Source organism: Biomphalaria glabrata, chromosome 12, assembly GCF_947242115.1.
Source record: "Biomphalaria glabrata chromosome 12, xgBioGlab47.1, whole genome shotgun sequence".
Lineage (NCBI taxonomy): Eukaryota > Metazoa > Mollusca > Gastropoda > Planorbidae > Biomphalaria > Biomphalaria glabrata.
Genome location: NC_074722.1, coordinates 1,012,642 through 1,038,972, shown reverse-complemented (window position 1 = coordinate 1,038,972; position 26,331 = coordinate 1,012,642). Strand labels below are relative to the sequence as shown.

The following is a 26,331-nucleotide window of genomic DNA, read 5'->3' as shown; positions in this document are numbered from 1 at the left end:
TAATTAGTGACTACCCCCTCTTTTGTCTTCATGACATATACAAACCCCTTCCACTGACAGAAAATTAATTAGTGACTACGCCCTCTTTTGTCTTCATGACATATGCAAACCCCTCCCACTGACAGAAAAGTAATTAGTGACCACGCCCTCTTTTGTCTTCATGACATATGCAAACCCCTCCCATTGACAGAAAATTAATTAGTGACTCCGCCCTCTTTTGTCTTCATGACATATGCAAACCCCTCCCACTGACAGAAAATTACACATCAAATGTGAAGTCCTAAGCGCTCATGGCCTTTGTAATTTTAAGTTCTGAAAACTGCATCTCTGGGAAAAAAAAATCTCAAAGCTGCTTATCTTGAGACCTTGTGCGCTCAAACATGAGGCATACTTCTAAGTCTAGACCTGAATGCATTACAGAAGAACATTTTCTTACAACTTTTCAATCAGCCGGTGGATCTTAAAAGTACAAAGTACATCTGAAGAGCTTGCATTAAAGCAAACAACAGGTTCAACAATTGAGAGCCAGGCTTATTTCTCCCAAACTGGCCTAAAGGAAAGAAGCTGGAAGCAGATGGCCTCTGGAAGCAGATGGCCTCTGGAAGCAGATGGTCTCTGGAAGAGACGGAGAACACTCAAGAAAATTGTGGGACACACATTTGAGACCCAATGAAGGGCTCTTGCTGAAGACAGACACAGATGACAAAAAGAAAACTTAAATAGAATCCTGGCAGACGACGGCTTTGTCTGCATTAGATGTGGAAAAATATTCAGGTCACAAGGAGGCCTTGTGAAATGCAGCAGTCTTCTTTAATCTTAGAAAGCGAAGACTATGCTCTTCTAGTTTTACTTAATGTAAGTTAATACAAATGAAACAATGACTATTGAACTTTACAATCACTCAAGCAAACACAGACTATGTCAACAAACTCACAGGCAAGGGAGGTAACACAATAAACAAGGGGAGAAAAGCACAGGCCTTTTTTTCCCCACTTAAATAACAAGTTTTCCATTTGCCATAGTAAAACTACACGAAGACGTGAGTCATTGATTTCATAAAATATTCACATCTTGAATGAAACATTGAGGAGTCACATATTTTTAAAATATACATACAATTGCAACCTGATACTAATGAAGGTTGTACTAGCTCTAGCGATGTGATTAATCATCTCTAAGAGCATTGAGGATCAACAGATCAACATAAAGATAGCCTAACGATGCCCTAATTTAAATTCTTTTCTTAATTAGCTTCTCAAGTTTACGTATACGACTAGACTCTGGCTCAGGTGCGGACGATGGCATCTGTGACGTCACCGCCGCTGCCGAGGTGGGCATTCCTCCGGGGCTTGTGCTGGCCAAGATGGAAGACACTGGAACACGAGCTCGGAACATTTCAAGAAGGGAGTTTTGGTCACCTCGTCGTAGCCCCTGAGTTGGAAGAGAAAAAAAAAGTCAATGCCTTTAAGTCCACTTAGCAAGCACTAGTAATATTAAATGAACAATATAAGTGTGTTTTGTGCTGTCCACATAATACTACAGTTACTTTGACATTTAAAGACAATAGATAAAGATAAAGTTGTGTCAACATCTTTGGCTCAATTATCGTTGTATTACTTTCTCTGTCATGAACATACGATGTCAAGGACGCACCACTAACAGAGATGTTCTTACGAATGCGGTATGGATAGTGCAGCAGGGAGACTGTTTATAGTTGAACAGCTACTCTAAGCAGGACATGTATCCTGTATAGGGGGCGACCATATGCCAAAGGCTAATTATTTTTACTACATTGCAAACGGCCAAATAGGGTGCGTCAAAAAAATGTTTACACACTTTGAACTGTCATAGACAATTTATTTCCAGTTCTACAATGCTAAATTTCAGGACATGGAAAGCTTAATGTCTAATTAGAAAAATAAATGTGATTAATGTTCAAACTGGTGGCCTTAGGCATCAATACATTGCTGAGTACGAGTCAACACTGATTCCATACATCGTACCAAAGTGTCCACTGAGATTTCTGCCCCCACTGCCTGAATCTCATTCCACAGTGTGTCCAGGTGACCTGGTTTATATTTGTACACCTCATCTTTAACTGTGCCCCATTAGAAGAAATCCAGCGGCGTGAGGTCTGGAGAGCGAGCAGAAAACTCGATTGGTCCCCTGCGTCCTATCCACTGGCCTGGCACATTGTGATCCAAGTATGCTCGTACTTCCGCTCTTCAAAACTCCACCATGTTGCAGTTACTTCCTTACCACTGCTGCAACTTGTTGAAGAAACATGACATTACTTTCTCACAGAAATTTAGCATTGTAGAACGGGAAATAAATTGTCTATGACAGTTCAAAGTGTGTATTCATTTTTTTGACGCACCCTGTATTTAAAGACCATAAAAAAAAAATTAATTTCCTCTTACAGACCTTGCTCATGTGGCCAGCACAACAACCAAAATCTTAACTCATGTACTCATTAGAGCTGGGTGGACTCAGAGGTACCTATAGATCCCGAATTTAAAGATCCCAGTCTTCACCAGGATTTGAACCCAGGACCCCCATTTCGGAAACAAGCTCTTCACTGCTCAGCCATCGTGCCTCTATTTCAAGACCATGCTGCTGTTAAATATCAATCTATTCACTTCATTATCATTTCAATTATACTCAGCGCCGATGTATCTATTGAGACTGATTGAAAAATATTTTAAATTCTGATTTTGGCTCAAATTTCTGAATGAAGTAAATTGAAGTGAATAGAGTTCGGGCATTGCTAGCAGGAATAGGATAGAGATTTATGTTTTGGATATTTTATAATCTAGAACCAAAAAATAAGTTGTGCCACAGAGAATGATGATGACATTTTGGGGTTAGAGATTATAGAGACATAGTCACTTGATTGTGAACAGACTAAGAGTACATACTTCCCTACCCAGAATAAACTAAATATCTTATATAATAAATAAAAAAAAAAAAAGTTCCCCTTTCAGACCTTGTGGTCTATAGGGCAGATGATGTAAAGGTCATTTGATTCTGTGGCCAACTGTCAACGAGGGTGTCATGTGGCCAGCACAACGACCAACCGCCTTTACTTTTCCCCAACTATTGTCAGGTACCCATTAGAGCTGGGTGGACTCAGGGTCGCCCAAAAATCCAGAAATAAAAAAAATCCCAGTCTTCACCAAGATTCGAACCAGGGACCACCGGTTCAGAAGCCTAGCCCTTTACCGCTCAATCTAATAATATTCTCCAAAGAGAATTTTTTGATGATAAGTGATGAAACAGTTGTTGACTTGCTATTAACGTATTGGCGTCTTCTTTGCACTGTATCATAACAATGGGTAATGGCAGAACAAAGAGTATCCGCATCAACTTTTTATATGAAGATGTCATTAGTAACAAAGTACTAACTATGACTATCACTGTATGTCAGTGTTCAGTAGATGTTAAAAAAAAAATTTCACTACAATAATATTCCTTACCTTCATCTCCAGTATTTTCTGAAAGTCGTTGATATCTGAGCCAGACAAAAGTCGAATAAAACTGTCCACAAACTCTTGCGGTGGATGATGTGGGGACATGACAACCTGGGAATAGAGGAACATAAAAATAAATGTTTTCTATAAGCACAGAAACATTACTAAATCCAACCTTCACAATTTTCTTGGATAATAAAGATATTATTATTATTCATTTCTAAAAACCAAACAAAAGCCAACACTTGCCAACATATACTCAATTTGTTAATTGTCCCACATGGCACGATAAAACCTTGGACATGTGTTATAGCAACATAAAAAATGGGCTACACATCTCGATCGTTATTTACCCTCGAAGAGTCGGACCACACAATGATCCATCCTACACCCACATACAAACCAGTTTTAAAAACAACAAAACCCGAAGTACAGTCCTTCCAGTCATGGTCTGACGACGCAGTTTTACAGCTACAAAGTTGTCTGGAGCAGATTTGGGACATGTTTGTAAACAACTGCCCAGACAGATGAACTTAACCACAACTGTTAATTCGTACATCCAGTTCTGTGAAAACATGATTGTACCAAAGAAGACAATTAAAACAGTCAGTAATAATAGACCCTGGATGACCAACATTAAAAATTAATGTCGTCATGGAGAAGTACATAGAAGTCTATTTATAAAGCGCTGGTTATGCGTGTGTATGTGTTTTTCGTGTGTGAATGTCGTTCGTATGTGCATCTATATTGTTATTGTACAGGAGTTACGCTGAGGTTGCCAATTGTAGTCAAACCGAATTTCCATTTGATTGGATCAATAAAAGTTATCTTATCTAAATTACTTTTGGGACATGTGTATTTCCACCAAGCTGAGATTCATTTAAACTTGCTGTGAGATTCTTGTACCTGTTAACAGCCATTCTCTTTGTTTAATAATCAGAAACCTCTACACCAATCCTGGGCCTATTTCCCCCAGATGAAAGTGTTCATCTCAGTTTCCTTAAACTTCTGCACAATCAGTATGAGAACACCTTCCAGTGCCTAGTCCCCCCATTAAAAAATCATTTAGGAACTCCACTAGCAAGTTTAAATTTAGGAAACAACTCAAACATTTTATATCTAACCAACATTTTATTTTGCCTTTTAAAAAAAATGAATTAGTTCTTTAATTTTTAAGAACTGCACTTGCACTAAATCAAACTGTGAAGACGTTGAGTTACCTACCTTTAAAATCATTTCCGCTTTGGTCATTCCTTTCACTACTATCTTGATGTAACTGTAAAACAAACAAAAAGATTTCAGAACAGATCAAGATCTGAGTCCAGTAATTCTGTATCTACAAGATCTGAACTTAAAGTTTGGTTATTCTGTATCTACAAGATCTGAACTTTAAGTTTGGTAATTCTGTATCTACAAGATCTGAACTTAAAGTTTGGTTATTCTGTATCTACAAGATCTGAACTTAAAGTTTGGTTATTCTGTATCTACAAGATCTGAACTTAAAGTTTGGTAATTCTGTATCTACAAGATCTGAACTTAAAGTTTGGTAATTCTGTATCTACAAGATCTGAACTTAAAGTTTGATAATTCTGTATCTACAAGATCTGAACTTAAAGTTTGGTAATTCTGTATCTACAAGATCTGAACTTAAAGTTTAAGTCTGTATCTAGATACTAACTTTAAAAAAATTAGCATAAAAACTCCTCCTACACACACACTCACCTGGCTGGAGCCTTGCGAGATACTTGTGATCCCAGGCCTGGAAGTTCTAGAAGAACTGTCTTGAGACTGTGTGTATCTAGCAACAACTGAATCCAACAGAGACGGTAAGTTTAGAATTAAACAATATTTTTTACAATATCAGTTAAAATTACAGTTAAAACTATAAAGACAAGTCACAAAATCATGTCGCACTGGTATTTATGTTTGTCATGGTTAGATGTTAGCAAAATGTTTTTACATGTTTTTAATGTTCCTTTAGAGTTGAAGTTAATCTAGTTCCTAGTCGAGGGCTGAACTACTGGGGATAGCAATGGGCAATGGGACCATCAAGATGACCGAACGACAGTCCAGCGTGCATACCACACGACCAGGCATATAACACACACTACTATACTGGTTTAATCTAATGGCAAATAGCAAAACTGGAAAATATAGAGAGCCAGCAGCTCATTCAGTTTAGAGTAAATAGATATGAAAGCTGTATATGCTAGTGTCACAATCACTAACCTGTTCAGCTGCCACTGTGTTACTTGGGCGACACTTGTACAAGGTTCCATTAAACTTTGGAATGAAGGAACTAACCACAAACAAGAACAAAAAAGAATTAGATACCAGTACTCTTAACTTTATTTTCTTTATCTTATAAATTACAGATTTTCCTTCACAAATGTTTTAACCTAGTGGTTTAAGTTAGCAATTTGAACTCAGTTAAACTATAGAAGTAGAACTCAAAATGTTTCAGTGCCAGCAAAGTTACAAAATTCTTACTTGGCAAACTTCACACAAAACTGCGTGAAATATTTTCTGGACGAGGCCAAGTTGTCTCTGATGATGGGAATGTTGGCCTTGAGGTGTGAGGTAATGGCCGTCACGTAGCCACTCTGGTCTCCGACAGCCTCAATGTTTGACCACGGCATCTAGCAGATACATGAGACCATGAGACTTATGACTAGAAATGACTTGTGAATTTTTATTGGGTCAATACTGAGACTAAGACTGCTTTATTGATCCTTATTGGAAATTGGTTATGATTTTACAGACTCTTTTTTTCAATTAATAAAAACAACATTCTAGAAAAGAGAACAGACACCACAGAGAAGTCCATTGAGTGACTACACACAGACGTCTTGATCCTTTTCACGTACCCCAATCAATGAGTAGCGCAGATACAGTCTGACACAGTAAGGGACAAACAGGTTCTTGTATCATTCACTTCTAGCCTTAATGGATAGAATTCACCAACTAGGTGCAAATTGACCTAGTTACAATGAAGTGGGTGGCATTTTCATTTTCTTCTAAGATTTTTCCATTTTTATCATTGGTGCATGTTTTGTTTGTTAAATGTTTGACATGTTTTGGATGTTCCTTCAGAGTTGAAGATAATTACATCCTCCCCGAAGCTCCCACAGGACGAAGGGGATTGGTGTCAGGGAGGGTTCAATTCTGGAGCCATCCAGACCACCGCAAAATAATCCAGAGTGCATACAACATGACCAGGCAGCTGTCCTAGCATTGAATGGTAAGGTTGCTAGTTGGAAAACTTCCAAAACATGTGCTCTAAAAACCAAGTGTTGAAACATTACATGCTGGTAGAAAAACTTTGACTGGATTGGCTCAAACGTGGGAAACATTTATTGTCTACTAAAGGAGAGGTGAAAATCAAGTCCTATCTAATAAATTAGATTTGCAGATGCCATACACACCAGTGGTAGAAAGAAGGGTGATTACAGATGCCCAACCTGTAACTGCAGCTGTGTATCAAGGATTGGCTTCTTTAGCCACACAAGAAGTTTGCAAAGGGAGCGTACTCACTCCAGAGATGTAAAATGACAAAGATCTAATAAATCAACACAAAAAGAGTTATTCACCTTGGTCATGGCTGTCAGAGCTGGTTCACAAGCAGTCTCCAGGTCCTGGACCAACAGCTGGATGCAGCTGGAGATAACTCTATCAGAAAAAAAAAAGGATATGTTCCTTTTTTTAAACTCCTTCTCATATAATGAGATTTACAGAAATAATTTTGTTTTACACACTTGAATGATACATGAAAAGAGATCGCAAATCTAGAACACAATTTTATCATCGAAAAAACTAAATTGGAAAATATTTTACATTGTAAAATGTCAATTTTACTTTATTGTTTCCTATAATTTACAAAATGTTCTATATATGAGCTAACATTAAGGATGAGTGCAGTATTTCGCATGCCCATGCAAAGCCAGTTACTTTTGATGCAGACAAAACTGTTGTCTGATGGGGGCCTATTTAAGTCTCATTGGACCATCTCCTCTTGTCTTCTGCAAGGATTTTGTTTTGGGGTCTTAACAGTGTGTTTCCGAGACCAACCATCTGCATTCTTTGCCAGTGAGGCCAGCACTTGACTTAATATTTATAGCGCTCTCCGGGGTGTGTGGGAAGGGGGGGGGATCTCTGTTACACTGTCCTCCTTTAATCTTTGGCCACAAAAGATTGCCTTTGTCTTGCGTCGTCAGCTATACAGAATGGTGTCATACCCAACAAAGCTGTCACGTGATAAGTGGTGCATCCACATGTCCACGCCAGCAGAACATGGTAATTTGTAAGGGGTTGTACTAATGTAATGATTTAAACACCAAGCCCTCATTATTTTCATTAGTTATCTCATCACACTCCATCAGTGGTTCCTAAACCTTTTTCTTAATGCCGAACACATCCCATATTTAAAGTATTTAGCAGAACATTGTGCTTTTTTTTTGCATTTTTTAAAAATAATTTGTTTAAATGTTAAAAAATAAACCACATTATAAGTTAAGCTTTTTGTCTCAAGTACAAACATTTAAAAAAATATTCATTGTAATGATAATATATATATATAAATTGTTTTAAAATATTAGGATGTTCTTCAGAAAAAAATCGACCAGAAATCATCCAAAGCTTGATCTTTTATTGTATCTTTGTTTCAAATTAGAGTCAGAATCTAGGTCAAATCTAAGTTCATAGTGATGCTATAGAATTTATTTCGTTACTAAGAAGAAGTAATACATCGACAGGATGGCTGCCTGGTCGTGCGGTTTGCGCGCTGGACTGTCGTTCAAATTTATCGATGGTCCAGGGTTCAAACCCTGCCTGCTCCCTTCCCCCGTCGTCCTGCGGGAGGTATGGACTAGGAAGTAATTATCTTCAACTCTGAAGGAACATCCGAAACATGTCAAACAAACACATTTTTTTCCCTGCTTTTACTTAGAGAATGATTCAGGTATAGTCCTACTATTTAGTTGCTCCAGTAGTTTGTGGAATCTTGGAGTCAGGTCTTGCAGAACACTAGGGTTCCGCAGGAATACAGTTTGGGAAACACTGCACTCCATCCTTATTCTCGTCTCCCTCATCAATCTAATCTAATCAAACTTACGAATGAAACATGTCCTGTTCAGCGTTGAGAGCAACAGAGGACTTGAGCTGCATGTCAACTTTCTCCCGCAGTTTCTCCTCCAGTTGCTGCGTCGTGTCCATGCAATACTCTGCGGTACATAGCAGGCTACAAATGCGGCACTGTTCCTCTTCTGTGAACTTGGTGACCTCCCCTTCCTTGAGAATGCTTTGAATCAAACCAGACGCAGAGCTGATGTTACTGGTGTCTTTGCTCACTCTGTGGGACAGAATAACAAGCAGCATGTTAGTTACTATTAGAGATATATATATATATATATTTATAGCTTTTATATAGCGCTACTTTCATGCTTATAGCATGCTCAGAGCGCTTTGGTCCAATCTCATTTGTGGACCAGTGGGGGGGAGGGGGTATCTAGGAGTTGGTTTTCCGTGCTGCCTTTAGGCGCTCAGTAAACACAACTCTGCCCGAGTCGGGTGTCGAACCTCGAGCCCCCTTCTAGGTAGCCAAGCCAAGCCAAGTTCAAGCGCACTTGGCCTCTCGACCACGCTTCCCAGAGAAATACAGATACAGAGAAATGGAAGTATCATAAATTAGGCACAGAAATGAAAGTATTGTAAATTAGGCAGAGAAATGGAAGCATTGTAAATTAGGCAGAGAAATGGAAGTATCATAAATTAGGCAGTATCGTAACTGAGTTCAGTCCTGAATTTAAGCAAAGATGGAAGAGAGCATTCCTCTGATGAGTTGTAAATAGTATTGTAAATAGCACTTAATAGAATCTTGGTTGCTGATATAATGAATGCTAAGTTTATTTGATATGATATCATTGGGCTATTAGCTAAAGTAAAGTTACGACCCTTGAGAGATTTGTTATTGTCAGAGGCCTGAGTTTGAGACTAATAGTAGAAGGCAGTTTTCATTGTTTGTTATATATTTAATAGTTCAACATTTGATGGCATTATTTACAGCCACAGTCTATTCTGATTGCTTTTATTAAATATATATTTCTGTCCTTAGTTAACTCTTTCTCTCCTAACTGACGCTACCAGCGTTGATTCCACCAGAATGTGATAAATAATTACGGAGAGAAAGAGTTAATCCCTGGCATTTCTTTGAAGTTTTATGCGTCCATGTCAAAGCCATCTAAGGGGTTTGAAACTATTCCACCTACGTTTCTAAGCAGATTAGGCAGAGAGAAATTGAAGTCTTATAACATAACTGAGTTCAGTCGTGGATTCAAACAAAGAAGGAAAAGAGAACTCCAAATACATTTCTAAGCAGAAGTAAAGACGACGTTTTCGTTGAGACTATAAAAGAATTCAAGAGGTCGTTTCAGCCGTTACATTTTATTTTACAAAGGGAACAAATCTCTGAATGAACAAGAGGTCACAGTGAATAAACAAGAGGTCATAGTGAATAAACAAGAGGTCATAGTGAATAAACAAGAGGTCATGTGAATAAACAAGAGGTCATAGTAAATAAACAAGAGGTCATAGTGAATAAATGAGAGGTCATAGTAAATAAATGAGAGGTCATAGTGAATAAACGAGAGGTCATAGTAAATAAACAAGAGGTCATAGTGAATAAATGAGAGGTCATAGTAAATAAATGAGAGGTCATAGTGAATAAACGAGAGATCATAGTAAATAAACAAGAGGTCATATTGAATAAATGAGAGGTCATAGTGAATAAACGAGAGATCATAGTGAATAAACGAGAGGTCATAATGAATAAACAAGAGGTCATAGTGAATAAACAAGAGGTCGTAGTGAATAAACGAGAGGTCATAGTGAATAAGCAAGAGGTCATAGTGAATAAACGAGAGAGATCATGAGAAAAGGGAGGGTAGAGACAGACATTAGAAACAACCATCAGAGACAGAATGTTTTTAAAATCTCTTGGTCAGTGCTGCTTCAGATATCAGGCCCCTTTATAAGTCCAAATATTATAGGTCAGTGCTAAATATTTCTTGGGGGCTCTAAGCCATAGCTCGAGTTGCCTATAGATAATACAGCCGTGGTCTTTGTGTAAGTAGAGTGATTATTAAGATTGATATAAAAGTCATAGTGCCTTGTTTCTAGTCATAGTTGACTAGTAACTGCGTACAGTGTCACTCTGCCCAAGGTTGAGATCCATAAAAATTCACTATTTTGTATTCTTCTCATCCTCATCATCTCTGCCTGTGGTCCCTTCTGGGACATAGGCCACCAAACAGCTTCCTCCAGGCGTCTCGGTTCTGGGCAAGTCTCTCCAACTGTCCCCATGTCTTGCCCATGTGCTTCTTTTTACTATTTTGTATTACTTTAAATAAATCATTTCATAAAAATTTGTTAACAAATAATTTTCTAATTTTGTAAAGAACTAAAGGAAAACAGGTCACAAAGATTTATTGTAATATACAGTGGGAAGTACATATCTACATTTTCTCATTATTTCCAGCCCCCCCCCCTTTTTTTTTTTCAATCAAAAGTTGAAAGGATGTCATTGTTAGTTTGTTCCTGTCCTGAAAACATATGTATTCTATAACAGAAGGAAGAATGAAGCTAACAGGGGTCCGTATCAATGGTCTGTTTGAAATGGTGGCTCTATTTTTTAATTAATTGAAGTTCTTTTGGCATGATATTCTGTATTGGTGACCTAACAGAAATATTTTTTGAAGACATAGTTATTTGAAGCTATTAGAACTGAATATTTTGTAGTTAATTATTTTTAAGATTTTATATTGACAATAATTGCGTGAAAATTGTACACTTATTTCCCAGACAGTAACAAGAGTCAACACAAAATAAAATAAAAAAAAAAAAAGAAGCAACTCACTTTGGCAAGTTGGCCAGGAGAATTCTATGAGCGTACTCCTTCAAATACTTCTGGAAGGTCTTGGTCAGATCTAGTAACGGCTGGCCAGTGCTGAGCTGGGAGCACTGAACCATACACTTCTTGTAGAAGACAAACAGGTCGGCACAGCTCGGCAGCACGTTGCTGTTCTCCTCCCCATCCATCCTTGGGGTGCCATGCGCCTGAATGTCTGCCTGGAAACGGCTAATCAGCTCGGCCAGGTTTCTGCACAGGAAGTAAACAGAAATTTTGTGGAATGATGAGAAAATGAACAAGAAAAAAACAAAGAATATTTTAAAACAAAAAACAAAGAATATTTTAAAACAAAAAACAAAGAGTATTTTAAAACAAAAAACAAAGCTTATACAAACTGGAATTGTATAAATTAATTTGGGTCAGTCTTGTAATTAAATTTGTAATACATCGAGACCAACAACAATGGCTGCCTGGTCATGTGGCAGCGCGCTGGACTGCTGTTCAGATTTATCGATGGTTCAAATCCTGCCCGCTCCCCGTCGTCCTGCGGGAGGTTTGGACTAGGAAGTAAACTATCTTCAACTCTGAAGGAACATCCGAAACATGTAAAACATTTCACAAAACATTTTACAAACATAATAAATCTGTGCCATTAGAAACATTTTAGCAATTGTTTTTTGTTGAGCGCTATTTCATAGTTTTAGCTTTTTCAATGCACTGAGATCCTATCACTTATCTGCACCAGTTGGGAAAATGGGAGGGGGGGGGGGGAGGGGGAATCAGGGTGAATTTTTGTTACCTTATTCGCTTTGTAAAAGCATTTATATAATATATATATATATAGCTATTATCATTTGCAGCTTATAACTGGCAAAGAAAATGGTAAATCTAAACCATATCTGGAATAAGTAGAAATCATTGCTTAAAAAAACAGTAGTAGGATTTTAGATCTACAAATATAATCCCATAAAGAAAATGAGAAAATATAGAGCTAGACATGCGCAAAGCTACAAGTCACTTTCAATTATGAAACAGAGCTGTGAGCCCAACATTGTTTTACTCAAGGCACATCGCATCAGTTTGTAGCACTAGATCTAAAAACTAGGTATTTTTATATCTAGGTCAACTGAATGTTAGCATAGTAGATACAGGTCTAAATCTTATTTTTCCTTCAAAGATCAGCAATTGCAACAAGCAAAGGGCAACATATTGCTGAATTTTAATAGTATCTAATTTAGTTAAAATTAGAGTCTAGATCTACACAGATATTCCTAGATCTATTGATTACAAAAAAAAAAAAAAACATGCATGAGAATTGACCAAAGACCTAGCAATCCCTGTAAGAATGATATAGTTGGTTTGATCTAGATCCACTTTCAGTATTATGAAGTAATGTATTTGACATACAATCCAGCTAAAAGCAAAATCTCATGCAATCACATTTTTTTTTTTAGATTTGAAGAATTTCAATTCTAATTTATTAAATATAAAATATTTAGAATAAAAATATTATAATGTTTACTGTAACAATTTTTTACACAGAATGTAAATATGTCAAAAACCACTAGATATGGGTTTATTTGTATCAAAATGTCAAGAGCTACCTGTCTTGGTTCTCAATGTAAACATTAAGATGAGCCTCAAAACACTGGGAGATGATTCCTGTAAACAACGCCAGACTTTCCGCATTGCTCTGAAACATTGTTACAAGAATTTTTACTAAAAGTCAATGTGCAATGACAGATTAATGAAAACTCCCCTATTTTTCTTTCTCCTCATCAGATATATAGTTTTACAAAATAAGAAACTTAAGAAAAAAGTACCAGATGTCTGAAAAAAGAAAACAGAGAAGCAAGTATAACAGCTAAAGTCAAACCTTAGTTTCCTCTTCACCACTCTTGTCTGGCGTCTGCTCAAATGGATTGGTGGCTGCCTCTTCAAATGGATTGGTAGATGCAGGAGCAGTTGAAACATTGGCCGATGTCGTCTTTGGCTTTTGAATAAAAATAAACAAATTTTATAAGTAGTCTTAGAAGTTCAGAACTTTTGAGGAGTAGCATTGTCTTACCAAATTACATTGACATCAGCAAATTCAGAGGTGCCTCTATACCTCAGTTTGAGCACTCCAAAGAGACACAGGACAGTAAGGAAATACTATCCTTATGTTGAAGCTTTCAAACTCCATTCAATACACAAATAATCCAGCAGTGAATAAACATGAAATACAAATCAATTGTACGAGTAGAAAACTAACTTGACTGACATAGAATATCATAGTTGAATAACTAAAACACAGTGAAGATACTGGCGATCAATAACTATCCTATCATGAGATCACACTGAACAATCGAATTGAAACAATGATGCTGATAGCAACTAGCTCTACAAACCCTTATACCTTCATCCCACCTTCACAGTCATCGAGATAATTCATGACAACTTAGTCTCAAGCTTATATGGAATTTCAGGCGACAATGGTGTTTACTCAATAATGCGTGGACCTATATTTTAAAATGAGCTTACTAGATAAAATTATATAAGCTTAATGTCCAGTACCAATGTCTGCCTTCAGAACTAACCTGTGTCTTCTGTAATGTGACTCCAGTAAAACGTTTGGCTATAAGGCTCTCAAAGTTGCTGGTTCTCTGAATAGCAAACAGCAAGAGTTTCACATCAATTTCCATGCGACGTTTCTGCATAACTTTGGAGAGCTCTTTTCTGCAAAAAAAGTAAAAAGAGTGTACAATTCTTGCTATGACATTTAGTTAATGAGTGAGGTGTATGAAACAAGTGGCATTTGAAAAGCTGGAGGCAATAAACTTTGATATCTGAGACTCACATCGTATAAGTTCTAGAATGTCTAACTGAAACATGACAATCAATCCCAGAATCCACTTTCCCTAAAAATGTCTATAAAAGCTTTGAGAAACCAGAAAAGTAAATGGTAATGGTAAGTCCCTTTTCAGACCTAGCTATAAATGGGGGCAGATGATGTTAAGCTCATCTTTCTCTATTGTAGACAGTTAATGAGAATGTCATGAGGACAGCACAACGACAAACTGCCTTTGCTTCCAGACTGAGTGACATTATATAAATCCCAGTCTTAATAAAAGTTTCATCTCTTATCCCTCTGTTTAGAAGCCAAGGTCTTAACTACTCAGCCACCATGCCCCAAGAAACCAGAAAGCACTGCAATAAATGCACAACTGGAGTGTTGATTAATTTCCTCTGGGAGGGGGGGGGGGGATATTTTAGGTAATTCCAAAAAGACTGCAAGCAAAGACTGAAAAGCCTAGGCATTAATTTCAACTATTAGACAATTTGCATCATTTTCATATGTATTTATAATATATTATGTATTTTCTTACCACCCTTTTATTTGCAAATATTTTCTTTGTTATTATAAGTTATTACTGAGCTTCTATTATTTCTCCAAACTGTACAATAGCTTCTTAAACTCTGTTCAACACTATTCAAACTTTAGTTAACATTAAAAATCATGTACAGATTGAGTTTCAACTGGTAAATGAAAAATTACTATGATGGATAATTTACAAAACAAACTTTGATATACTATCTTATCTTATCTTATATAATATAGACGTTACTTCAAAAAAAGAAGATGATTACGTTCTATGCGTCATGCATTTAGTCATGCATATTAACGAATGACCTAAATTCTGTCAAGTCAATGGTTTTCCTGGCTAGCTCAGGCAACCATTTCCATGCTCTAATAGCATTAGGGAAGAAGGAGTATTTGTACAAATTTGTCCTAGCATATGGGACGAGGAATGTGCCTTTATCTTTGTGTCTTTCAGAGTATTTTATTAAATTTTGTTTTTGTATTTGAAGATTATGGTTCAGTGTTTTATGTATAATTGCTACTTTACTTTTGAGTCTTCTGTCCTGAAGGCTTTCTACATTTAGTGATTTTACTAAAGGTGTTACTCTAGTCAAATGTGAATATTCATTTGTTATGAATCTCACTGCTCTATTTTGTGTCTGTTCCAGTTTCTTAATGTTTTCTTGAGTTGAGGGGTCCCAAACGGAGGATGCATATTCAGGGTTCCCCCACCATTCTGAGATTAGGATTTCAGGAGATTTCCAGGAGAAAATATTCGATTTCGGGAGCGGAAAAATGCGAACTATATCTATATTTAGTAATAAATATAAGAATTACCATATACATGTATACAATTTTTTTTTCCTTTTCAAATTAGCGAATTCAAAAGTAACTGATTAAAGAGTAAAAAAAAGTACTTGTAAACCAATAAGCCTATTTGCACTACTCTCTCTCTATATATTGCTTGTATTAGTCAACATTAGGAATTAATTAAAATCTCTAAAATTAAACAAATTGCAATGTATAACACATTATCATTATCAGTTTCCTATTTCAGTGGAAATCTCTTGCATTGATTGTTTTTATTAACAATAGGTGTCTTTAAATCTATAAAAATCTAGCTCTGAATCATAAAGCTAGAAGTGAATTTGATTGTAAAACTATGAATAGTTTAATTTTATATAGCAGCTTAAATACTATATAGACCATATTACACTATACTCTAAGCCCCATCTACTTCACAATCTAGATTTATAAAACTAAAACTAAGAGAGAGATTCCAGAATCTAAGTAGATCTCTATTAGATCTAGAATTCTAGAAATAAAATCTAGTAGACTATAGACTATACCATTATACTCTATATATATATATGGTATATATACCATATATACTCTAAGTCTAAGGCCTCCACCCTAAAAAGTACAGTAAAAGTAGAATAGAAGGCCCTATATTCAGTAACTATAACTATTATATACTGTCTGTAACTGACTATATCACTATATCTGTCTCTATCTAGATTGACTAGTGACTAGATATATCTATCTCTAGATCTGACTAGAGATCTACTAGATCTAGTAACTAGTACTACTACTAGATCTAGAAGATAACTACTAATTTAAACTACTATAAACTAGATCTAGATTGACTAGATCTAGATCATACTGATCATAAATCATGATAGTAGATCTAGATCTACTACTAGTAATTTTCTAGTAATCTAGTAGACTAGTATAAAAGTATTATGATATCTACTAGCTAGCGCCTAGATGATAGATATTTATATTATTAGATCTAATCAATCTAATCTAGATTTACGGTCTAGTCTAAATTTTAATATCAAGTCTTTCTAGATTTAGATAGATCTAGATAAAATAGATCTAGCATTTTCATTCTAATTCCAGATCTATCAAATCTATGTAGATCTATAATTCTATACATATATCTGGATTTGTTTTTAAAAAAATCACTTTTGAGATCGAGACAGACTTAGACTTAGAATACCGGTACTTAGATCTATGTTTATATATGCCAGTGCCTATTAAAGTAAACAAAGTATTGAAACTTCCGTTTTAGGCTTGAATTCGCTGTTTTTTTTTTTCTCTTAATCGCCCGTAGGATCGGCGATTTTCATATTGAATGACACCCAAAAAGACAATTTTGTCTATTTTTCAGGAGATTCTTATGACTTTTCAGGAGATTTTTAATAATTTCAGGAGATTTCCAGGACTTTTTCATATATTTTGCAATTTCAGGAGATTTCCAGGAGCTCCTGAAAAATCAGGAGGCCGCGGGAACCCTGCATATTCTATTATTGGCCTAACCAAGGTTAAATAACATTTTAGTTTTATTTTTCTTATTTGATTTATAGAAATTTCTTTTAATAAACCCTAATGCTTTGTTTTGATTTTTTTTATAGTTTCATCAATATGTGGATTCCATGACAGTTTTTCATTTATTATAACACCTAAATACAAGAGAAGATATATCAATTTATTGCTATATAATTTCTAGTTCTGAATGGATCATGGTTTGGTAATGGGATAGATTTAAGGTCGTAGCTTAGACTTGCAGTGCTGCTATGGTATTTGGTGTATCCATTTTAGATTTAAAACTGGTTTTGATCATTTTGATTAGAAATCAGGTTCTATAATGAGCCTGACTAATTAGAAATGGGAGTTGAGTTTTGGTGAGATCTTGTTATAAAGTTGATCAATGTTCAAAGTATGAACAAGTCAAACATCTATTAGTCTAATTCCCCCCCCCTCCTCCCCCACCCTAGCTACGCCACTGATTGGGACAAGCTATGAGTCACAAAACTCTAATTTGCCACCTTGTTATGTGACCATCTTATATATTACAGACGTTACTTCAAAAAAAAAAGATAGTTACGTCCGACGCAGTTCATGTGCCTAACTAGACGAAACTCTTATGAGTCACCTTGTTATGTGACAAAACTCCACGCAGATTCTCTCGCTGACTTCCCAGTTTGGAGGAAACAAGTGGCCGAACTTTTCCTCAAAGTCGACCAAAGCTCTCTTGATCCAGGCGTACCTTCTATCAATCTTGTCCAACCAAGCAACCTAGCCAGGCAGAATTAAAAAATTGAGAATAAAATAGAACAAAGCAATATACTACGTTAATTAGTTAACTAAGTCAGTTAAACACTAAATGCACCCAAGGCACACATGTTTGTAAATTTTTTTAATGTGAGTGGAATGGAGGGTCTGAAAAATGGTAGATTAATGCTATGTTATTGTAACATCTCACTCAAACAACTATAAACAAGTTGTATGTTGTAAAATGAAAACACGATTGACTTTTTGAAACGCTTCAGAGGTACGAGCTACACTTGTGTTTATTTCATTATTTTTTCAGTTCTTCAGAAATGTAAAGAAACTCTTCTCTGAGGTCAAAACAATTGCTAAAGCATACAACTGGGAGACGAGATTTAAATCTCTGATGAGTTCTTAGCAAGAGCAAGCCAATAGGAGCGGTTCGTTAGAGGCAGAGAATGTTAAGCAAACTAAACTGCATAGTATGGCTTCTTTCTGTGACACACTTTCGGCAGATCATCTACATCTAAAAATCTACTATTTCGATAGTCCTATCTAATCCCATCTAGTAGATTTACATGGTCTTGATTTAGACTAGTAGATCAAAGAGTATTTAGAATTGAAATTCAAAAAGTAACAGGCAAATTCTTGAACTAAATTTAGGCTGTTTGCATTGAGGATCTAAATCTAAATTGGGTATAAATCTAATTCTAGAACTTGATGCATGCAACTACACATACACAAGAATTACACAAGAATTAAATAACTAATAGACCTGCGGCTAACCAATAGATTTTAATTAAATAAGTTTTGAATGCTCAAACCTATACAATCACATTTCAAGATTGAAAAGCAAGAGTTACTAGTTGTAAAATGCTTGTAAAATGTTTTACATGCTTCGAATGTTCCTTCAGAGTTGAAGATAGTTTACTTCCTAGTCCAAACCTCCCGCAGGACGATGGGGGATGTGAGTGGGCAGGGTCTGAACCCCGGGACCATCGATACATTCAAACGGCAAACCGCACGGCCAGGCAGCCAGTTGTGTAGTCAATCTGATCTAAATGTAAACAACCTAGTCCAATCTACTAATCTAGATCTAGATGGAGAAGTGAAACTGAGCAGGTGTGCATCCCAATTTGTGTTTTAAATCTATTCCTCCTTTCCTCTATAAAAACGCTAGTGGTCTTATAATTTCTCACAGTTTTTGTTTATTTCTTGTTATGCTTCTTAAATGAAAGGAGTCTTTCCACTAAGAGTGCACAACCCATTTCTTCTAAAACAGTTTAGCTAAAAATTTCAACATGAGAAGGTGCGCAAAAATGCTCATGAATGTCCAATCTATTTAATCATTTCTTTACTGAATACAAAGAAACATTTGTGTCGAGTGTGGGAATACCTGGTGAAAACCTGTTCAAAATACCCAAATTAAATTTTTGAGATGATTGGATTTTTTTAAATTTCAATGATCAAACTAGAGTTTTCACCGTGTGGCCAGTTAGGTAGTGTTTTTTTTTTCCCCAAAGTTGTACATAAATTGTCAAATTTCTAGGAAAAATTATTCAAGCAATTTTTTTAAATCTGTATCTCCCCACCCCCAGTTTTCCACCTTAAGAGAGTTTGCAAGCTAAGAGGAGGAATATTTAAAAAAAATAATGTCTTTGGTTGCATTTTATCAAAAAAGAGAAATAATAATTTTGAATTTTTAATTAAAAAAAAAACAGAAACAGATTTATTTATTCTTTTGAGTAACATCTAAAATTTATCAGGTTTTTTCTGTAGGTTTTTTTTTAGACAGAAAGTTTTGAAGATTCTCATGACTGTGTTAAGAACAGTTAAACTGTGTTAAAAAGAGTTAAACCATGTTAAGAAGAGTTAAACTGTGTTAAAAAGAGTTAAACCATGTTAAGAAGTGTTAAACTGTGTTCAGATGTGTTAAGAAGAGTTAAACAGTGTGATGCAATGAAATACTTTTTTGATAACTTTGATAAACTTTAGAAACTAATAATGGAGACAACCCACTATACTAAGTCAAGTTTATAAGCCAGGACACAATGGGCCCCAGAATTAAATAACTAATATACCTGCGGCTAACCAAATACTCACTTCCTGGTCCTCGGCAAACAGAACCAAGTATTCGGACAATTGGAGTTTGACAAACCAGTTGAGCAAGTCTCTCTTCACCTTGGGGTCAAGGATGTTGACCACAAAGCAGGCGTCATGAAGCTGCTTCTTGTTGCTAGGGCCAAACTGGGAAACAGAAAGTCGTTTAATTAAATCCATTGCTACTAATATTGTTATTCTTGTAATATTTATATATTTTTTTAATGAATATATATATATATATATAAATATATATATATATGTATATATATATATATATATATATATATATATATATATATATATATATATATATATATATATATATATTCATAATCAGAAAAGTTTGAAGAGGCTATGTAATGTTTATAGATAAGAGAGACGACACAAGAGAAAACATTTCAGAAGTGAAATAGTGGTGAAGCATAAAAAAGGAATGAGTGCCTAAAATTAACTCTGTGAAACTATTAACAGACAGACGAGCACTGACAAGGTGTCACAGCCTCGTTTGAGACTCATTGTGACATGCGGTGATTTGTAATCACGTATAAAACTTCGTGTTCTTCACATGTGGAAAAAGCTCGGAGAGGAACGACCTACTTTTTCTAACATACGTTTCCTTGTATAGAGCACTGCTCTGGTATTACTATAAGTTTGTTTTAAACATGGAGATGTAGCTTTAATAGTGATGTTATTATTCAAATGTGTACTACGCCTTTGTAGCTGGATCACTTGTCAAACTATTATCTTCATTCAATAAACTTATCGTCTGCTGACAAGTGTGTTACTCAATGTATTTTATTTGTTGTAATAGTCTAGACACAGACCAAATCAGAGTCCACGACATTCGCGTCAACATTTACAGTAATATATGATAAAATGATCTAAGGCCAGCATATCAGAGCCTTTCCACCCCAAATATACAGATGTTCCAGTAGGTAACAACAATAAGTTATAGGGATTATGTACAGTGATAAATGAAAAACATCTTCTTTAAAATAATAATGCTTATTTAAATGCATTCAAAATATTAGCTCAAGTTAATAAAAAGTTCTAATCTTTAAGTTTTATGTAATAGAATATATTTAGAATTAGTCACACTCCTGGACAGTCCATGATCAAGAGAATGCAGCCGTGACTAATCACTTCCCAGAATTTTCTTGGACAGTTGATAAGGACAAAATATGGACTAACCTTGGCCCCTGACCCTTGAAATGCTTCCTCAAAATCAGCTATGATTTGTGTACTGAGTTCAGACTGGATCTGTTTAATTCTGTAAATATACAAATGTGGTAATTGGTAATTGAAAATTGAAGAGTTAGCTTTTTCAAAATGTGTACTTTGTACTGTAATTCTATTATGGGTGTGTTAATAAGAAAATAAGAGAAAGAAATAATTCACGGAACAAACCAAAGAACATATTCACCTGTCTGCTAGTTGTTTGATCTGAGGTATCTCCATGTATCTCTCAAAGTGGTCCAAGACATTCAGGACACCTTGCAGAAGATTGGCAGCTTCACCGTACTGTCTCTTCTGGGTCATCAGTCTGGTCCAAGACAATATTTGGATCATCATAAATAAGAAGCATAAATAAGGAGCTATCATGATTTAAGTTCTTCGGTAACCATCTAAAACCTTAGCTAACTAAAGTGTTAATATTGTTTCTTAATGGTCTGACTCTTCATTATCTGACATACTCAGTAATCCTATGCATTGATGACACAAATTCATGTAATAAACATATACTGTAGTATTTATAGTTTTAGAATGTAGGAAGGCTTCAACTGTAATTTATTCAATATATGAAAGAGTTTGACTTTTGAGTTTAGGCACATTGGCACAATTTAGGCCATGTCGTGCCCAATATATGAAAGATTAAATCCTATGCACTGTATTTTTTACACAGACGCATTTTTTCTTTTTCATCCAATTTTATACCCTTAAAAGTCTAGCAGAATGTCTTATTACATTGTGAATAGAATTTTTCTTGATAAGTTAGTTAAATTCTTTTAAATTATTAGCAGCTAACCATTGGTAATCCAACATTTTGGGTGGTAATCCAACTAAGAACAGGACACACTTCTGTTAAATTACCATCTGAACAAAATAAACTCCACACAACTCCCCTTTTGCAGACACTACCCCCACCCTTATGAAACCGTAAACCATATCCTCTTTGAATGCCCCTCCCTAATCCCCCTTAGGCAGACCCTACTTCCACTACAGCCCAACATAACCAACACCCTGTATGGCAGTGCTGAACAACTGAAGAAAACAGCACACTTTTTTTCCTTGGCACAGTCTGCTAAAGAGCTCAAAGCTCAGCAGCAATAAAGCTGGTTAGAAGAAGAAAAAGAATGTAAAACACACTATAAATTTTAAAAAAGGTTCTCAAACTAACGTGAGTGATTCCACACCGCCAACCAACATGTGCAGGTGGTTTAATGTGGTAATGGAGGCAGTCAGGTGTTTCTTGGCATGGTCCAGCTGCTTGATGTCCCTGGTGATCTCTTTAACCTGGAAATGCAGAAGAGAAATACACTGGATAATAACTCAAATATACACTGTCAAACTAATATTCCTTAGGAATCCTACAATTAAATGAATTAAGAAGAGAAAATCTTCTAAATTTTCTTACCAAAACTCTAATAAGAATTTATCAGTAAAAAAATCTTGTAAATTCTTTTGCCAAAGCTCTAGTAAGAATTTATCTGTACAAAAATCTTCTAAATTCACTTACCAAATCTCTAATTAGAATTTATCCATAAAAAAATATTCTAAAGTTTCTTACCAAAACTCTAATAAGAATTTATCCTTGAACATAAGTTAAAAAACAACAACGGTGCAGCAGCTTTACAAAGTCTTGTATTTAAAAGTGGAAATTTTTTAAAAATTAGATTAAAACATTCGCAACAATGCATTGTAAGATATTTCTTATATTCATTATCACAACTTTCTTACCATTTCCTCAGATTTCTCTGCTTTGTCCTTGATGTCTTTGATCTTGCTGAACAAATCCTGAATGGCTCGCTGAGCCTCTTCCAGCGCATGCCTCCCCTCCTCTCCCACATTGGTCTGTCCACGTACAACTGTCCTAATCTCATCGTCAAGTCGCCTGAGAATGAAAACATTGACATCAATATAGTAATTTGAAAAAGATGAACACAATAAAAGACTTAATCTTTGTTTTTTTTGTTACTTTTATGTAAAAATTTAAACATTACACCATTCTTCATTTACTTCCTTCTTCATTGAGAATGTTGGTTACTTTTATAGATCTGTATGTGTGGACTAGAAAGTCGTACTCCCCATCAGGGTAAGTTAGAGTGGGGTTTTTTTTTAAGCGGTATAGAGCAGCAGATCCCAGGACATGTGATTTTGTGCATTTATAGTGACCCTGTTTGGCAAAACCCTAGTTAAACATGTTGGTGTGGCACTTGAAGTGTTGGTACAGTGACTGCAGTTATGAAAGCTGTGGAGTGTTTAGTTTTCTGAGTTTGCCCAGAAAGACAAACTCAGGAGCCAGCATACCTGAACACAAATGGCTTCTCAAAAAACAGCAGGAAATGTTTACTAGTTTTATTTACAGAGATAACATGTAACATATCAGTCCTTTGCCTTGCGACAAGGGGTGCTGGCTGTGCAAGTTTGTGTAACCCAATCCCTCCACTTTTCCCAGTCCACAGCTGTCCTTAACAGGTTATCAAGAGAGAGGCCGGTCCATTCTTTCAAGTTGTCTAGCCAACTCTTCTTTGAACGATTCTTTCTTAATGCTTCCTCCACTGTTCCTTGAAGGATAATTTTTGACAACTAGTCATGTGTTACAATATGACAGAACCTGAGCTTTCGTCTATCAACTTTCTTTTTGAGTACAGTTGTAAAAGAATAAACTGATTTGTTTTCTTTTCTTGGTATCTGAGATCCTGCATTTTTCTGTAACATTTACTCTCAAAGGCTTAAATTCTTCTTTCAGCCTCAACATTCTGGATCCAACTTTCACAAACATATAGGAGAAACATTTTTTAAAAAGAATTTCACTAAGTTCACTTTTTTTATTAACCTTTTTTTTTTTTTTAGTTTAAATAAGGGAAAATATAATCTTAAAAATCTTGACTTACCATATTTTCTGCTTGATTTTACCAACAACTTGATCAATATTTGACAAGGATTGCTCCGTTGGGAAAAGTGTGTTTATGTAATCCACTGGATTGAAATCAGGCTTGTCTAATGGATCCTCGCTGGGTAGAACCTGATGAAGGAAAAGAAATAGCACACATTTGAAATATAAATTGATACTTTCCATCGATCTGTTCTAAACTCAAAGAGATTGTATGTGCTAATATATTTTTATTGCATCATTATTGTGAATGTTTTTGTGAGAAAATACTTAAAAGGATGTGATGTAATAAAATGATAGCCTTCAATGTCCTAATTAAATGATAGCCTTCAATGTCCACTTAAATATCAACACAAAGTCTCTGCTAATAATTTTTAATGTTTAGTTGTCTACCATAATTTATTTATTCTCTGTGAAAACAAAACAATATAGTCATTAAATAAAACTCTTAACTTTGTTTTTTTTTTGTTTTTTTTTTGTCTATTTTTAACAACTGTACAAATAGTAACTAGTAAAAGACCTTTTGAAATAAAATGAAAAATTAATGTGTTGCTTTTTATCAAAACTCAGCGGTCTCCAAATATAGAGTAACTTATTGATTGCATGACAACAGAATAAAAAAAAAATGAAGATAATATTATTTTTAAATACAATAACATGAAGTGTTCGTTAGTGTACAGAGCGGAGAATGGTGTTCGTTAATGTTAGCGCTGGACCCCATCGACCTGACCCTCTTCAACATTACATTTTATTGTAAATATGTGTAGCGTAACAAAACAATATAGCTATTTTTATTGACAATTTTTTTTAAATTTTAATATAATATTGCTTTTGTTTTAGATGTTAAACCAAGTGTGATGTGAATGAGTAAAAAGACATAGTGCTAATGAGGAGCAAAGTTTATTTTAATATCAATTTCTTTTTAAACCAACTCAAGACCGACAGATTAGTCTCACTTTTCTCTCTTTTAATTGCTCCTTTCTCTGCTAAACCCTAGACTTTACAAAGGGCCATATACTGTGACCTACCTAGATCTAGTTGACCCAAAAAAAAACACAAAACTGTGTGACCCTGCGCTTCTAGCCCACTCCCTCAGTGAATGTTACCTAATTTGGTACCTGATTGATCAAAAATGGTCCCTCCCGATACGTTTTTTTTTTCCGGTACTGTGTTGATGATACCATGCTAGGTAGCCTACCTACTTAGCCTGGTCAATCAATAATTAGAGCGCCAAGGAATGAAAAAAAGAGAGAGAGAGCAGGATTGTGCCACTCATGACAAAAAATTTTTTTCATTCACATCTTATCCAACTCTGCCCCTCATTAGCACTATGTTTAGCGATATTCCCTTTCATTTTACTCATTCACATGACACTTGGTTTAACATCTAAAACAAAAGCAAAATTAAGTTACAAGCAACTGTTAGACCTAAACAAAATTTATAAATCAAAGAAATGTCCATTTTTCGACCTTGAGTTACATCCCTTTGAGATGCATTTTCAACACTACAAAAAGCATTTGATAGTGTCATTGATAGTGATAAAGACCGTTTGTTAGTGTCATTGATTGTGACAAACAAATATTATGGAACACTCCATGCCATATCTACACTTGTATAGAAGACTATTAGATGATATGTGTGTTTTTAGGCCTATTTAGAAGCATTTTAGTTTAGATAGTTCATGTTAAGCTGATACTTAAATTTTCTTTAAAAATCTCCGCCTTAACCCCAGACCTACCCTCCTACTGTCCTAGAAGAAAAAAATGGCACTGTCCTAACACTACCAAAAAGTAAACTACCAGTCATCCAGATTCCAGTGCTCTTTGTCTTTGAACCTGTGTAAAACCCTTGTTTTTCAGAGTAAACGAAACTGAATGTCAATGTGTCTGAACTAGATCTATAAAGAAATGGAGTACAAATAAAAACAATAGACTAGTTTCGTCATAGAAGCTCATTTTAACAACGATTGTGGGGTGTTCGTTAAAAAATGTCGGAAAATAGTAGATCTAGTAAGTAGGGGCAGGGGCGTTCAGACTGGAGTCTGATCCCTTTCAGACTGAAGTTCACTCAGTTCAGAAGACGAAAATAAAATAAAAATTCCTTAGCCTTAGACTTATAACTTAGACTGGCTTAGATCTAGACCTAGAATATAGTATTTTATTATACTAGCTGGATCTAGATGAGCCCTAGTCTAGAATCTGGCTCTAGATCTAAATATTTACCTGTTCAATAGCATTTTGAACGTCTTCTGGGAAAACGATAAGTGACTCGAACTGGTCATCAACAAAATCATCCTCTTCAACGGTAGCCATGTTCCGTATAAAAATTCTATATTTTTATTTTA

At 35.4% G+C, this 26,331-nt stretch overlaps 1 protein-coding gene across 1 annotated transcript; it reads right to left on the bottom strand.

Annotated features, from left to right (window-relative positions):
• Positions 1–592: 592 nt before the first annotated feature.
• On the bottom strand, positions 593–26,331 carry LOC106073527 (vacuolar protein sorting-associated protein 53 homolog). The gene is made up of 20 exons (XM_056006786.1): positions 26,210–26,331; positions 23,989–24,119; positions 22,832–22,985; positions 22,272–22,387; positions 21,297–21,416; positions 21,065–21,143; positions 19,874–20,017; positions 17,655–17,797; positions 13,953–14,091; positions 13,250–13,366; positions 12,978–13,066; positions 11,380–11,622; positions 8,581–8,817; positions 7,061–7,139; positions 5,961–6,109; positions 5,700–5,769; positions 5,193–5,278; positions 4,695–4,746; positions 3,477–3,581; positions 593–1,431 (listed from the first exon to the last, which is right to left on the bottom strand). Exons 1-20 carry the CDS (start codon positions 26,297–26,299, stop codon positions 1,231–1,233), a joined length of 2,544 nt encoding a protein of 847 aa, XP_055862761.1. The 5' UTR covers positions 26,300–26,331; the 3' UTR covers positions 593–1,230.

Coding starts and splice junctions, on each gene's coding strand:
- LOC106073527 (XM_056006786.1), bottom strand. CDS start 26,299: ATGGCTACCGTTGAAGAGGATGATTTTGTTGATGACCAGTTCGAGTCA. Junction 5,770..5,960: donor TTTTGTGTGAAGTTTGCCAA/GTAAGAATTTTG, acceptor GTTTGTGGTTAG/TTCCTTCATTCCAAAGTTTA. Junction 4,747..5,192: donor TCTCGCAAGGCTCCAGCCAG/GTGAGTGTGTGT, acceptor TTTGTTTTACAG/TTACATCAAGATAGTAGTGA.